This window comes from Talpa occidentalis, unplaced genomic scaffold, assembly GCF_014898055.3.
Source record: "Talpa occidentalis isolate TD23 unplaced genomic scaffold, MPIMG_talOcc4v2.1 talOcc4.14, whole genome shotgun sequence".
NCBI classification, from domain to species: Eukaryota; Metazoa; Chordata; class Mammalia; order Eulipotyphla; family Talpidae; genus Talpa; species Talpa occidentalis.
In genome coordinates this window covers 12,301,587-12,316,551 of record NW_023601433.1, presented here as the reverse complement: position 1 = coordinate 12,316,551, position 14,965 = coordinate 12,301,587, and the positions used below count along the sequence as shown (strand labels likewise).

Here is a 14,965-nt window from a genome sequence, read left to right as displayed (position 1 = left end):
AATTTAACTGCCAGTTGCAGTGCCCTGGTGCCATGACGTGGTAGAGCATGGGTGGGCATTTGCCCGGATACAGGGAGGCATTTAGCCCCTGCAGTGTCTCCCCAAAAGCAGGTTCTCTGGACCTCACAGACACCCTGGAGCGCTGTTCGACCTGTGTATCAAACACAATGTAGTAACTGACGTGTACTCACACTGCTGTGTGCCACACACTTTCCAGTCTTTTAAGTGTATTTGCTCATTTAGTCCTCAAAGCAACCCCACAAGGGGGGATCCGGGGTGACTCAGTTAACAGAAGAGGAGTTGGAGGTGTTGCAGTTAGAACACTGGACCTCGGAGGCCTCCCAGAGCAGGAAGAGGCAGGAGCCACACCAGGCAGGGCCTGCTGGGCCTCGAGTGGATTTTACTGCCAGTTCATTGGGAAGCGTGGAAGGTTCAAGCAAGGGAGAGGCAGGAACAGATCTGAGTTTCAGAATCAGCTTTGCTGCAATACTAACTTCAAGGGCCAGAGGAGACCTTGCCAGTGGGCCGCGAGGAGTATTAGCACCTACTACAGCTGTGCTCGTGGGGTTTAGATTAATGCTGGTCTCACAGGCCAGGAGAGAGGTGAGGACTGGGCCCCTGGCTCCAGGCCCTGATGTCTTTTCTGCCTTAGCCTCCAGCTGGCTTCAGGACAGCTTCTCTGGCTTTCATCAGCTGGGAACCTTCAGTGACACAAAGAGCTGTGTCTTTAGCAATTTTCACTTCCTCTTATGAAAGGCGTTTGGGGGCAAATCGTAATTTAATAAGAATTTTGGAAAGGATATGAAAACCCGCCGTTTTTTTTTTTTTTTGTCTTTTCAACAGCCTTGCGAGGGGCAGCTGCATTCCAGACTGTGAACCGGGCACCTACTTTGATTCCGAGCAGATCAAATGCGGGGAATGCCATCCCACCTGCCAAACCTGCGTGGGTGAGTTCCTCCCTGCAGAGGCGTTGATTTCATTATGCCAGCCCAGCAGAATCTGGGTTACCCCAGTGGAGAGTCTGTCTCCAAACCAGAAAGCACTAGAGCTTCAGGGACTTCTGTGTGTATTGCAGCAGGAAGACAAAGGTCTTCCAGGAGCAGCATGAAACTGGGGACTCAGTGTTTCATGGGTATGAAGTATCAGTTTAGAAGATGAAGTTTGGGGATGGATGCTGGTGATGGTAGCACCCCAGTGTGAATGTACTTAATGCCCTTGAACTGTCCGCTTAAAAATGGTTAATATGGGGCCTCCCCGGTGGCGCAGTGGTTGAGCTCTGGGTTGCAAAGCTGCCCGCAGCCTCTGCAGCGCCGGTTCGATCCCCGGCTGCTCCCTGGCCACTGGAGGAGGATCCCACATGGTGCAGACCTCTCCTGCCGCCCGCTGCTCCCCTCAGCAGTGTACTTCGGTCCTTCTGCCTGCTCTGCTCCCGGCTCTGGCTCTGGTGAATTCTCTCACCCTCCCGTGCTTCTGACTGTACCCAGTGCTTATATAAATAAATTAATTAATTAAAAAATGGTTAATATGGTAAATGTTAGGTTATATGTATTTTTACTTTTTTTTTAGTGGGGGAAAAAAATTCACAAGGGCCAGCTTTGAATGAACATCCCGGGTTTCCTGGCATTAGAAGCCAGCCAGGCTGTAAAGGGTGCTCACTGTCAGCTGTCTTGCCTGGAAGCTCAGCCCTTGCTGCAGATTGGCACCAGCTCGGATACAATGCCATAAAGATCCAGAGGGGAGAGGTGGGCGCAGATTCCCGTGCTGATGGGAGGGAGGCTTTTTAAAACATAGCCTTCATTCCTTGTACCTATTTTCACTTATGTTGAACATTTTATTCAGAGAGGTAAAGACTTCTATAAACAATTTTATGCATATTATAATTCCCCACAAAGATGATAGCGCAGATGTCTTCCAGGCACAGTTTTTATGCAGAATAGCGGAGAATCCATTCATTTTTATTGGTTTGTCATGTTGCAGCTATTTGCGCGAGAATGCTGAAATGCATTATGAATTTGTGGGCTCAGATCTACTTGGGGTTAAGGCTTCTCTTCTGGACGCTCCTCCCCCCCCCCAACACTGTGGTCCTTGTTCTAAGAAACCCATGTTAGACTCTGTGCTGCAATAACAATTTAAGAATTGTTTATGTTGGAATCTCTGCAAAATCACCATTGCCATAATACGGACCCCGGGAAATGCAGCAGGACGGGCAGTAGTGTGGCTGCATGGGCCCCACGTGGGCATCACCTGTGCTTCCAGGAGGGGACATGCCAGGGAGAGCAGGACTGTGGCAAGGTCAGGTTCTTAAAGCCCCCAAGAGCTGCGCCTTCCTGACACCCCCAAAGAAGGGGGACGTCGCCAAGTTTGGAAGCTCTTCCAGCCTCAGTAACAGTTTCTCCTACGCTTTGCCCTTGCCTTTTTATTTGTTTCTTTATTTTTTGTTTCTTTGACTCGTTGCTTAACCCAGGTTGATCAAGGAACACCATTGATGACACTTATTTAAATGTCATAGTCACTTGACTCCATGAAATTCAGGTGTGTGGTTTTATAACACTTCTGATTTCCATCATCTAATTTACTTTTCTCTCTCCGCATCCCCAGACTTCCTGCCGGCAAACAACTTTATAGTCCTTACAGGTTCTCTGTTCTCCATCTCCTGACTTCCCATCACTTCTGCATGTCATTCAGTCATGTGCAGATCTAAGGCTGTCCTCCCCATACCCACCTGTCGGGGTTCTTTTTAAGTTCCCGGGATGTGTGCACCCACCCATGGCAGCTGCTGGGGAGAAGGACCTCTCTTCCCTGCCCTCGTGTCTGCCAGGCTTCTTGCTATTATGTCAGGGGTGGGTCAGTGCTAGAATCCACTGTCCCCAGGCGTGCCTGGCCTTCCCCTTCTCGTTCCCATCAGAGATCGTCGCTGCCCCCCACCTGTGCAGGGGACTGGACATGGTATTAGGGAGAGTGACATGCTTGCATTTGTCCTCACCCCCGGGCACCAGCGCCCCTATGCATATGGTGCAATCTCAGTGGGGACAAACCTCTTGCCTACCTCTGGTCCAAGTAACCCCTCCAGTGTGTCCTGACATGGCGGGGGGCCCTCTGCTAGGAGTTGTTGCAGGGAGGTGACCCTTGGGACAGGGAGGTGACTGGCAGCCAGTGAGGAGCCATGTGCCAAGTCTCACGGAGTGCCTTGGCACCTTTGAGGGGCAGCCTTCACTCAGACCCCTGCCCCAGAGCATGATGTGAAACAGCAGATAAAACCCACTGTGTTCTAAAGAGGGAACGCGGGAGAAAGGAAAGTGTTTCACAGCTTAGTCTTAGTGCCCTTCCTACCTGCCGCCACCTCCTGCCTTCTCCCTTGTACCAGACCCGGCCAGCGATGGGGCGGCTCCTGCCTAAACACAACCACTTAGCTCTTGCAACTGTGATCTGTGGGCACTTTTACAGTGTCTGAAGCTTGTAAAAGCTGGTGACTTAATGGACTCCTTAAGGGATGTGGAGTTATAAACTTCGTAATTTTTAGTAACTGTGAAAATAGTTTGTGTAAGAAATTTGTGTTTAATCAGCTTTTTTCCATCATGGTAAGATGTCCGTAACCTAAAATTTACCGTCTTAACTGTTTTGAAGGGTCACTTCAGTGGCTTTAAGGCATCGCACAGCTGTGTGGCCATCACCACCTCCCATTCCCAGAACTTTTCCGTCTTCTTGATTTTATGGGTTCTCCTGCTTTAAAGATTGGTACATGCATTTAGCATTTAGTGTTTGATATATTGCTGCTTAGCATTAAGCTAAGTATAAACCAGAGCAAGTGTGTTTTCCCCCTTAATGCTCCTCAGACAGTAAGAACCCTAGGATGATCGAGGCAGAACATCCTGGGGAGCAGGGATCAGCAGGGAAGGGCATAGAAGGGGACAGCTTCCAGAATCTTCCAGGGACTCAGCCACCAACATGAAGGAGGAGTGGTAGAGGAGGGACAGGCTCTTGGCTGAAGCACAAGACTACCTTTCATCTAGAATGACATAAGGCAGACAGAATCCTACTCATTTGGCAGTTCTTCTTCTGTGTCTCAGCACGACTGGGCACACCTGGGCAGGATGTGTGCTGTCCCTACAGAGGCCCAGTGACCCTCTGATGCTCCCACTTTTGCTTCCTGCTCATAATCCTAGTGAACTCCTCATCCCCTTCTGGCCGTAAAGCTGCAGAGTTGTGACGCCAGCCCCAGCCTGAGCCTTGTGGCTGGTGGAGCCGCCCTGCAGACCCTTGTCTTCCCTGGACACAGTGGACCCTAGTCACCCTAGCCCCCTTAGACCTGGAGTGACTCTAGGAAAAGGGCCACATATCACTGCCTTAGCTGCCAGGCCTGAATCTAAGGCCGAGGTCAAATATCAGTGGGAGGAAGACCTTGAACAGGGACCTTTACTGTAAGCAGCCGAGACTATTTCTGCCCTGGATTCGACATTCTATGGGACCAGCCCATGGGTACCTCGCTGCCTCTCTCTGACATCCCACCAGGTGCCCTAGGGGACATTTGGCACAGAGTGGACACCCAGCTCTTCCTTGTTGTTGGAATGTGTGAGAGAACAGTGGGGCAGACCACCAGCCTGGTGTCGTCATTCTAAGCCGTGTCCACCCCGAACTGATGAGCCTTCCTGATTGAGCTGCCAGCTCTCCTCCCTGGCCCTTGACCCTTCACTCAGCACTTCTGTCCCTTTGTAAGCCCTAAGTCACTTCTCTGTTGTTGAAAATGTCCTGGTCGTCCATCCACACCAAATATCAGTCCTCACCACTCCCCAAAATTTCTTCCCTCTCTTCCCCCCATTGTCTCACCTGTGTTCTGTCCAGTGGAAATAAGATACGCACCCCAAGTGGGAGCCACTGATGTGATGTTAAATTTCCTAGAGAAATAGGTAGAAATAATCAACACATCTTATTTAATCCAATGTATTTGAAGCACTGTCTTTATTATGGAAAGTGATCTAGGGAATGATGTGTAGTAAAGCAAGTCAGAATGATAAAGATAAATATTGGACATTCACAATAGACAACTGGACAAAGCCAAGTGCTTATAGAAAGTAGCAGGTGCTAATATGAGAAGTGAGGTTTGTTTCTGAGGTTAAGAAGGGAATGGAGAGGCCTCCCCAGTGGCGCAGCGGTTGAGCGCTGGGTTATGAAGCTGCCCACAGCCTCTTTAGTGCAGGTTCGATCCCCGGCCACTGGGCAAGGGTCCCACATGGTGCGCAGACCTCTCCTGCCCGCCCACTGCTCCCCTCAGCAGTGTACTTCGTCAGTCTGCCTGCTCTGCTCCCCGCTCTGGCTCTGGTGAATTCTCTCACCCTCCTGCACTTCTGACTATACCCAGTGCTGTATAAATAAATAAATAAATAAATCTTTAAAAAAAAAAAAAAAGGAAGGTAATGGAGGGAAGAAAGTGCCAGAAGGATGAGAGGGATGTGGTGGGGGGCATGGGGGAATAAAGGTAAAATGGTTTGAATAATTAGAAAAAAGGTTACAATGGTGAAAAATGTAATTGCTGGTGAGCTGGGGCGTTGAGCACCATTCTACAGCTATCAAGAGAAACTCCAAGTAGACAGTGACTCATTTGGTGAATTATTTCTATTTAAACATTTGAACCTAAGGATACAGTTTACCTGGACTCCTTCCAATAGGAGTCCTTCTTGGGAAGGGGGCTTAAAAAGAAAGATTCCAAATGTCCTTGAGAAACAGGTGAAGATGATTATAACAAATCCTATGTAGCCCAATGTAGGGACAGCACCATCGTTTCAACATGGAATCAATACAGTAAAATTCATGCACTATTTCACATTTTTTTTAATTTATGCCTTTGAAATCCAGCGTGTATGTATTTTACACTCACAGCTCATCTCAGTTTGTTTCCAGCCCTGTTTCAAGTGCTTCAAGCCACACGTGGCTGGCTCTAGCAAGAGGGCCTGGCCTGTTGGGATGGCGGCATTTGGAATCTGGGCCAGAGAACGTGGCCCAGAGCAGGGAGGTGAGCCAGGCATGGCTCATGTCCCCACATCCTGTCTACCAATTGGAGGTGTGATGCTCACCTCCAGGAGAGGCGAGGACATCTCAGTGCAGGTGCCATGGCCCCAGGAAGCCTGGTGGGGGCAGTGACCTTGGCATGTCTGGACGGTACAGCAGCAGGGCCATGGTGATAACCAGGCAGTCCCTGACTTCTGCTACTTTCCTGCACCCTCAGGGCCCAGCCAAGAGGAATGCATTCACTGCGCACCGAGCCTCCACTTCCAGGACTGGAGATGTGTACCGGCCTGTGACGAGGGCTTCTACCCCGAGGAGATGCCAGGCTTGCCCCACAAAGTGTGCCGAAGGTACATGGTCCTCTCCCACACATGCATGGTCAAACTGGGGAGCAACCATCAGCTGTGCCTGCAAAGGAGCAGCAAGGGTTGAGGGGACCCCACTGGGTGTGAGGGTGTGCTCCCTGGCACTACTGCAGGGTGCCAGGAGTGACCAGGAACCTTTCACAGAGGAAGGCCTCTGCAGTGAGCGATCGCCGAGGTCACAGGTTAGCGCGTGGCTTTCCTTACTTTGTCAAACAAGTGTTTGCTGGGACCTACTGTGCACCCAGGATTGGCAGGAAGCAGAATGACAGGTGCCCCCTGGCACTGTTCACACCCTGGGGAGCTAGGTCTCCTCTGTGGTGACTCCCCCTACTTCCAGTGGAAGCCACCCTCAGACAGGCCTAGGGGTGTCCCCAGATCATAGACATAACTGACAACCCTCTGAGGGGCTGGAGTCCCTAGCTCTGGGCTCACAGAGCGGGAGGGGGTGTCATCTGTAAAAGAAACTGGGAGGGTTCCAGGGGAAGCAGTGCCCTGTGCTGTGGCATCAAGGGCCTGTGCTGGAGGGGCGTCATCTGTAAGAGGAGCTGGGAGGATCCCAGGGGAAGCAGTGCCCTCTGCTGTGGCATCAAGGACCTGTGGGGGGCTACCAGGAGATATAGCAGGAAAGGGGCTTCCCCAAAGTGCCTAGGAATGGGGTCCACTGGACAGAGCCTTCCTCTGGTCCTGGGTGTATGGTGGGGGCGAGGCCAGGCTCCTGCTGCAGGAGGAGGAAGTCAGAAGGGCTCCAGAAGGCAGGTTTGCCCACAGGATCCATTTTTATCAATATAAAATCCAAGTCTATACTCCAGTTGGGGGGCATCCTCAGCTGCACTGGTATAGACGCTGCCTCTCATCCAGGCCGAGAGCAGAGTTGGGGTACAGTCACACCTTGGTGGAGGGTGACCTTAAAAAGAGGCACATGGGAGCCTGTTGGCATCTAGTCGCTGACCAGGCAGGTGTCACCTGTCCCAAATGAAGAGCTGCCCACAGAGGACAGGCCCAGATGGCGGCCAACTCAGGGCCCTGTGGGCTCGCAGCACAGGTTGGGCAATCACTGAGTTCTGGGTGCTGGAGACTCAGTGCTGCGCTCAGAGAAGGCTGCAGCCCCAGTGTAAGCCCTCACGCTGTCCAGCATGGCTGGGGCACAGCCCCCAGCCTTCAGGCAGCGTCTGCCTCTGGGTAGGCCCAATAGCAAGTAGTTTGGATTTTGCAGGCCACACGGCCTCTGTTGTAGCCATTTAAATCTTCACATGCAGATGCACAAGTGTGACTCTAAGCTGATAAAACTGGGGACATGTCCTGCCAGCCCGTGTGCCACCCCTGAGGCCACCATATTCTGGTTGGATAGAGCCCTGGTCCTGCCCCTAGGGCATAATTGGACGGACACCCTCCCCCCCACCACACCACCACCCCAGGTGGCATCACCTGAAAGGAAGCTCAGCCTGGTGGCGAGTAGCTGTCCCCAGCCCAGGTCCAGAATCAGGTTTGCCACATCCCTGGGTGGAGCCTGGCCTGAGTTCCAAGTGCACAGCTGGCACCGCTGGCAAGCTGCCCGGGGAGGGTGTGCTGATGCTGCTCAGGAGCCACCTGCAGGGTGGGCACCGCAGAGCCAGGTGAGCAGGTCTCAGAGACCTGGGCCTGTGCTTCCCTCTGGGCATGCTCCTGCCAACGGCCATGACCACATCTACCCTAACAGGGCAGCGGTGCAGTCAGACCGGAGGAAAGACCGGCAGACTCTCAACCAAGTTCAGGCCATGGTTGGGGACAGAGTTGCAGCCTCTCGGCAGAGGACCAAGCTGGGACGTGGCGCAGAGGGGAGGAGGCCTCCGGGCATGGGTGGGCTCTTCCCTGACAGCAGTGGACGCCCCTGTCCCCCCCCAGGTGCGAGGAGAACTGCTTGACTTGCGAAGGCTCCAGCAGGAACTGCAGCAGGTGCAAGGCGGGCTTCACGCAGCTGGGCAACGCGTGCATCACCAACCACACGTGCAGCAACGGTGAGCACTGGCCGCTGTCGGGATGCTGTGTTACCCTCGGGCTGCCCTGGGAGGAGCCGGCCTCTGGCAGAAAGGGAAAGACAAGACAATGCAGGAATGACAGCCCCTCTGCCTGGGCGGCAGCCCCTCCTATGCTTGCTTGGCCATGTCAGGCTTCTCTACCCACCCCACCCCTGATGCCCCCCCCAACACTCCTTCCCTCGAGGCTTCTCTCACAGTGACCAGAGAGGCATCCCAGCTCTGCTGGCGGCTTTGTTGAGTGACTCTTAAAAAATGTTTGTTCTTGTTCTGTTCCCACTCTCCGGCCATCAGCCCCGGGCGGCTGGGTGCCGTGACTTACAGCAGGAGAGGCTCCAAGCTCAGAGGTCTGGAGGGTTCCAGCCTCATGGAGTCTTCACAGGCCCACAGGACCCAGCTCTCTAGGCTATGAGGAGACTTGGGCAGATTGTGAAAACAGCCACTCAGGGGAGATCAAACACTAACTTGGGGTTCTAATTAGCGGATGGGTTGACAGAGGTCTCTGGCTGGGTGGCCTGGTGAGCGGGCGTGCTGTGGGAGGAAGGGGACCTCCTTGGCTCCACAAGTCAAAGGGAGGAGCAGAGAGGGGAGCTCCCACCTCCAGAGTCCCCAGGCATGGAGCTGGCCCTGCCCCTGCCCCAGCAGAACACGAAGCCTGAGGAGAGAGTCCTGGGTACACGCTGTGAGCCACAAGGTGGTTGGTGAACTACAAGGCCTTCTTGGTGTTTGGTCATTTATTTAGGCTTGTAGCACTGTGTCCCTTGACAGGCCAGGAAGCGCTCTCTTTGGGGAGTCCTCTACTCAGGTTATACATCCAGCCCCAGAAAGCGAGGTTGTCCTGGGCAGTGTCCAGGGCCCCATGTGTAACAACACATTCTAAATGCACCAGGGCTCTTACCCTACCCCTTGGCTTCTTCCTCTGCCTTGATGACCCTCCCATCCCATCCGGTTAGAATGTCCCCTGGACCACAGCAGCAGCTTCCACTTCTGCTTCCTGCCTCCCCCAGAATCTTCCTCCTAAGTTCCCCACCAGAACAGTTGTCCGGAAGGACAGACAGATGCGCAGGAGCAGATGGGCCTTCTCCCTGTCCTGCCTACTTCACTCCCAGGCACCTTCCTGAACTCCCTTGGCTCCCCCAGATTCAGCCTGGGCCCTCAGATGCCAGCTGTCACAGGGGTGGGAGGCTGGAAGGCCTGCCCTGGCTGCCACCCCCTGTCCTCTGGGTCCCCCACTCTGCCTAACATAAAGGCTCAAAGAGGGAGGCCTGGAACAATCTTAACAGGCCCCACAGTCTGACCTTTCCCCCATTTTCTTTCCTGGCGGGGCTTTAGCTGACGAGACGTTCTGTGAGATGGTGAAGTCCAACAGGCTGTGTGAACGGAAGCTCTTCATTCAGTTCTGCTGCCGCACGTGCCTCCTGGCCGGGTAGGGGGTACCCGGCCACCCCCAGAGGCAGGGCCCTCCTGTCCATCCGTCCTCCGCCTTTCTCCAGACTGTAGGCCAGAGCCTGTTTCAGGGGCGGTGCCCTGCATCTGACAGCTTTATCTCCCCAGGAGCAAGGTCCTCCTGCCCCATGTCGGGGCCCCCCACCTGGTGGGTGGTGGGTCTGAAGGACGTGTCCTTAAAACAGCGAGAGCCTCTCAAACTCTGCTTGCTGGCTCCATTCTTCTGGCAACTCCAAACAGGAACAAAATAAGGATCGGGACTCCACAGCGCCAGCCTCGGATCAGCTTCTGGGACCATAAGTTTACTGAATCTTCTAGACCAAAGCAGAAAGACGCTTGGCAAAACACATCATTCTTCTCCCGTGCTTCTGCTCAGCTCTGCAGTAAATCTCACCCACCGGGCCCAGCCCGTCCCCACGTGTGATGAAGGGCAGGGCAGCGCACCTGCTCCTCGCTGCCACAGAGCAGTCTGGGGGATGGTTTGGTCAGAATGTAAATAAAATAGATTTAGGGGCATAAAATGTATGACCACTGGGGATGGCACATCTGTTTCTACGTAGTCAGCTCCTTCTGCAACTGCAGCAATGGCTTAGAAAGTCTCCTTCCAAACCCAGACGGGAAGAGTCTGCCTCCCTCTGCAGCTGAGCGTCCCTTGTCACTGCTGCATCTTGGGACACTAATGACCACCTCTACCTGATGTAGAACCTTCTGTGGAAGGGCCCCAGGAAGCATCTCCCGGACCTAGCCAAAGGCACCTTGATTATCAAGCAGTTCCTCTTATCCAAATGTCAGCCCACTGTGTCGTTAGTCATCGGTCACTTCCCACCTCCTGGAATTGCTTGTAGAGCCCGTTTTGGCCTCTGATCTTCCGGAGACTTGCCCTGCCGGTGGCTGCTTCTGTGTCTGTGTGTGTTCAGAGCCTAATGGCACAGTCGGATCGATTTCTGCCAAACCTGTGCAGGCATTTTATAAGCTACATGTTCTAATTTTTACCGATGTTAATTATTTTGACAAATATTTCATATATTTTCATTGAAATGCACAGATCAGCTTGATCGATTCCCTGTAATGTGGGAGTAACATTTGCCTTAAATTTTTCCAGCTCGTTCTTCTCCATTTTGTCCTGCTCTTCTCTGACTGTAACACATTTGCCTTGTCCCCTGTGAGCTGGGGAAACCCCAGCTGTTGTTTATTGAATCCACAACTCCGAAAATGAAATCAACAAAGCAAATACAATGTTAACCCTAAATTAATAAAAGAGTTAACAGCCCACGGGAAAGGACCCTGTATTTTTTTCCAAAGCACAACAATTAAACATGGGTGCTGACTGAGATGTGAAATGGCTTTATTTGTCTCTTCAGGATCTGTTTGGTGTCATTACGTGCTAGGTCTGCTTTGAATGTTAGCAAATGTTGATGTAGCGAAGATCTCAGTGTTCCAAACCCAGGGTAAAGAGTCCTTCCTCAGGCCACAAAAGCCTTGTTGGATAGAGGGACTGGATAGAGAGATACCTCCCACCTCTGTCCAGGGGAAGCCTTCTACCTAAGGCTGCCAACAGTGTTTTAACTAGGCTAGAGATTGTCTTTTGTGCAGCAACTGAACTCCCTGCACCCGTGGGTTACATGCTATGTGGGATTTTGAAAGTGGTCCCTGTGAGCTCAGAATCCTTTGCAAATAAAGGAAATGCACCAACAACTGGAACTGAGTTAGGAAAAAATACAAGTGGCTGGGGGCATTGTTTTGGGATTTCTGGGTTAAATCAGGATTTCAGGGGCCAACTGGGCCTGGGAACCCTAGGGCCAGCATTAAATGTCACCTGGACCTTTTTTGCATTGCTCAGTATCTTCTCTTTCTCTCTCTTTAGATGATGGGACAAATGACAAGACCATCATCTCCCAAGTGAAACTGTTTCTGATTCAACCCCTAAGTAAGCTTTGGCTCTGCTTCTCAGTCCTAGTTAGCCTGCCTGGTGTGGGTATCCCCATTCCTGTCAACTGTGACCTCAGTAAGAGAATGACCAAGTAAAACCAGCTCGCTGGTGTAAATACGCCACCTGGTGGTCCTCTGTGGAATTAAGTGAAGTTTGGATTTTGGATAGTTTTGTTTTAACTTGCTTTTTTTTTTTAAAGATTTATTTATGCATACAAGAGCTGGGGTACAGGCCAGAGATGGGGGGGTGGGGGTGAGAGGATTCACCAGAGACAGAGTAGGGTACAGGACAGGCAGACTGAAATACACTGCTGAGGGGAGCAGCAGGTGAGACAAGAGATCAGGAGAGGTCTGCTACGCCATGTGGGTAGCTCCTTGGCCAGCCAGGGATCGAACTCATGCTGCAGAGGCTGTGGACAGCTTCACAGTGCTGTGCTTAACCCCTTGTGCCACCAGGGAGGCCCTTAACTTTCACTTTGAAACACTCACAAAGCAAAAATTATAGAAAAGTTGCAGGTGCAGTACAAAGAAATGTTTTCTGAATAATTTAAAAGTAAGTTACCAGGAAAAAGTAAAATGCCTATTACCCACCCCCCAAAACTTTTGAGTGTATTTCCTATTAAACAGGACCCTTCTCCTATACAGCCTTCAGAATCAGGAAGTGAACATTGATATATTTACTATCATGCAATCCTCTGGTTGGATTCCAGCTTTGCCAATTTTCAATTATACACTTAGCAAAGGATTCCATTTATATCTCTCTTTGCCTTTAGAATCACACTTTGAATTAACGCCCACAGCCGTATTGTGGGCTACCCCTTACTGCGTTTGTCTGAGGTTTCCTCATATTTTGACTCAAGTCATGCGTCGTTGCGGGCATCATCCTACAGAAGTGATGGTGGGTCCTTCACACTGCAGGCTCATTGGTGATACATGACCTTGATTTATTCTGTTGTGGTGATATTAACTTTGACCATGTGGTTAGGGTTTTTTCCTTTCTATGAAGGGATTACCACTAAAGGATTTCATGAGCACCGCTGTTCATCATTGTGCTGAAGATCTCAGTTGGTACAACATCACAAAACATGAAAAACTAGTAGAATTGGAAAGGAAGAAATAAAACTATCATACTCGGATAGCATGCTTAAATATGTCAAAAATCTAACAGCACCGTTACAGCGAACTATAACAAAATAATAACTGAATTTTCAAAGATTGCTGGATACAATGGGAATATCAAATGTATTTCAGCTATAAATTAATTATCTCAATATTTCAGAAACTAATGATTAGCAAATGGAATTTGTAAATGGTTTAGAATAGCATCAGAAACTATCAGATGCCTAGAATAAAATTAGTAAAAGATGTGTAAGACCTCTGCACAAAAACTATCAAACACTAAAAGAAATTTTAAAAGATCTAAATAAATATAAGGTTATACCATGTTCAATACAATATAAAACAATACAACATAGGGCCTCCTCTGGTGGCGCAGCAGTTGAGCACTGGTTTGCGAGGCTGCCCGCAGCCTCTGCAGCGCCAGTTTGATCCCTGGCCACCAGCGAGGATCCCACAAAAAAATAAAATAAAATAAACATAAATCAAAGTATAGCTTCTTCTTTAGCTACAAGATAATCTAAAATTTATTTCAAAAGTCAAAGGGCAAAATAAAATAAAATTTTTTTAAAGTAGGGCAGGGCCTCTCCTGGTGGCACAGGCGATTGAGCACTGCACTGTGAAACTGTCTGCAGCCTCTGCAGTGCGGGTTCGATCCCGGCCAGCCGGTGAGGGTCCCACATGGCACCGCAGACCTCTCCTGTCATGCCCGCTGCTCCCCTCAGCAGTGTATTTAGCCAGTCTGCCTGTTCTGTTCCCCACTCTGTCTCTGATGAATCCTCTCACCCTCCCTCGCCTCTGGCCTGTACCCCAGTTCTTGTATGCATGAATAAATAAATCTTAAAAAATAAATAAATCTTTAAAAAAAATTTAAAGTAAAGAGATAAAATTCAAAGGACAGGAATAATTAAGACAATCTCAAAAAAAAAAAAAAGAGGGAGTCCTTTGAGGGGGGGGCCAAAAAAGTCTTTCCATAAAATGTATTCTTTAAAGACAGTATGATATTGTGCAAGAATAGGCAACTAAATCCATGGAACAGAAGAAGTCAAGAAACATGCTTGGACCTCACCGGTGGCACAGTGGTTGAGTGCCGGGTTGTGAAGCTGCCCGCAGCCTCTGCAGCGCCGTTTCAATCCCTGGCCGCCGGGTGAGGGTCCCACATGGCACGCAGACCTCTCCTGCCACCCGCTGCTCCCAGTGCTTGTATAAATAAATAAATCTTAAAAAAAAAAAAAACAGATGCTCACATATTTGGACATGATTTATGAAAAAGGTAGCACTGCAGAGTCTTGGTACTCTGGAATGTGGCAGTCTTGCTTTTGATCTGGATGTCTATTGCTTGAATATGTACAATTTGCATTTTACTGTATATATCATATTTCAATAAAACATTCAATAAGCATCAATTTTAGGGGGATTTAGAGTTAAGTGTGAAAGGTGAAACAAACCTCTAGGAGATAGCAGAGGAAAATACGTTGGGTGTGAGGGAAGATACCTCAAACAAGCCACATATGTATATACTCACCATATACCCACCAACCACTGAGTGGAGAGAAAAAAAAGCCATTGGACAGTATAAAAATCAGAAATGTCTGATCGTCAAATAACACCATGAAAAGTGAAAGAGCCAATAAGCAGTGTTATAAAAACAAAATCCACAAATATAGAGCTCTAATTGGCTTTACTGAATGATTCATGAATCAGACAGCATCTCGTCTAGATACTGCCTGGAACAGTGTAAACAAAACAAAGAGTATTTATAGACAAAGGGTGGGACAAGGTTATTATCAAAAGAAAAGATTATTTCAAATAAAGCCACTTTCCCCCAGAGGAAGTTGGGGGGATTTTCTTATGCATATGACCTCACTGGTGCCAATTAGGAAACTCCAGATTGATTAGTTTAGGAGTATACTTTGGGAGAGGTTGAAACTGCAATCGTATTGATGAGTGTAGTTCTGGCTGAAGTATGCCATCATGGGCCTTTGTTTTTATATTTTTAACATCAGAAAGCCCACCCCTGTCCTAGATCTACAAGACCAGAATGAAATTGCCCCTTCAAAGGACACAGAACATATAATAACCTCCAACTGGTAGGGC

At 50.0% G+C, this 14,965-nt stretch overlaps 1 protein-coding gene across 1 annotated transcript in view; it reads left to right on the top strand.

Annotated features, from left to right (window-relative positions):
• The window catches only part of PCSK6 (proprotein convertase subtilisin/kexin type 6), a 163,098-nt gene extending 151,918 nt beyond the window's left edge, over positions 1–11,180 (top strand). The window contains 4 exon segments of the mRNA XM_037510085.2: positions 844–947; positions 6,221–6,350; positions 8,247–8,359; positions 9,710–11,180. Of these exon segments, the coding sequence (XP_037365982.1) occupies positions 844–947; positions 6,221–6,350; positions 8,247–8,359; positions 9,710–9,807 (445 nt within the window). The 3' untranslated portion in view covers positions 9,808–11,180.
• Positions 11,181–14,965: the final 3,785 nt, after the last annotated feature.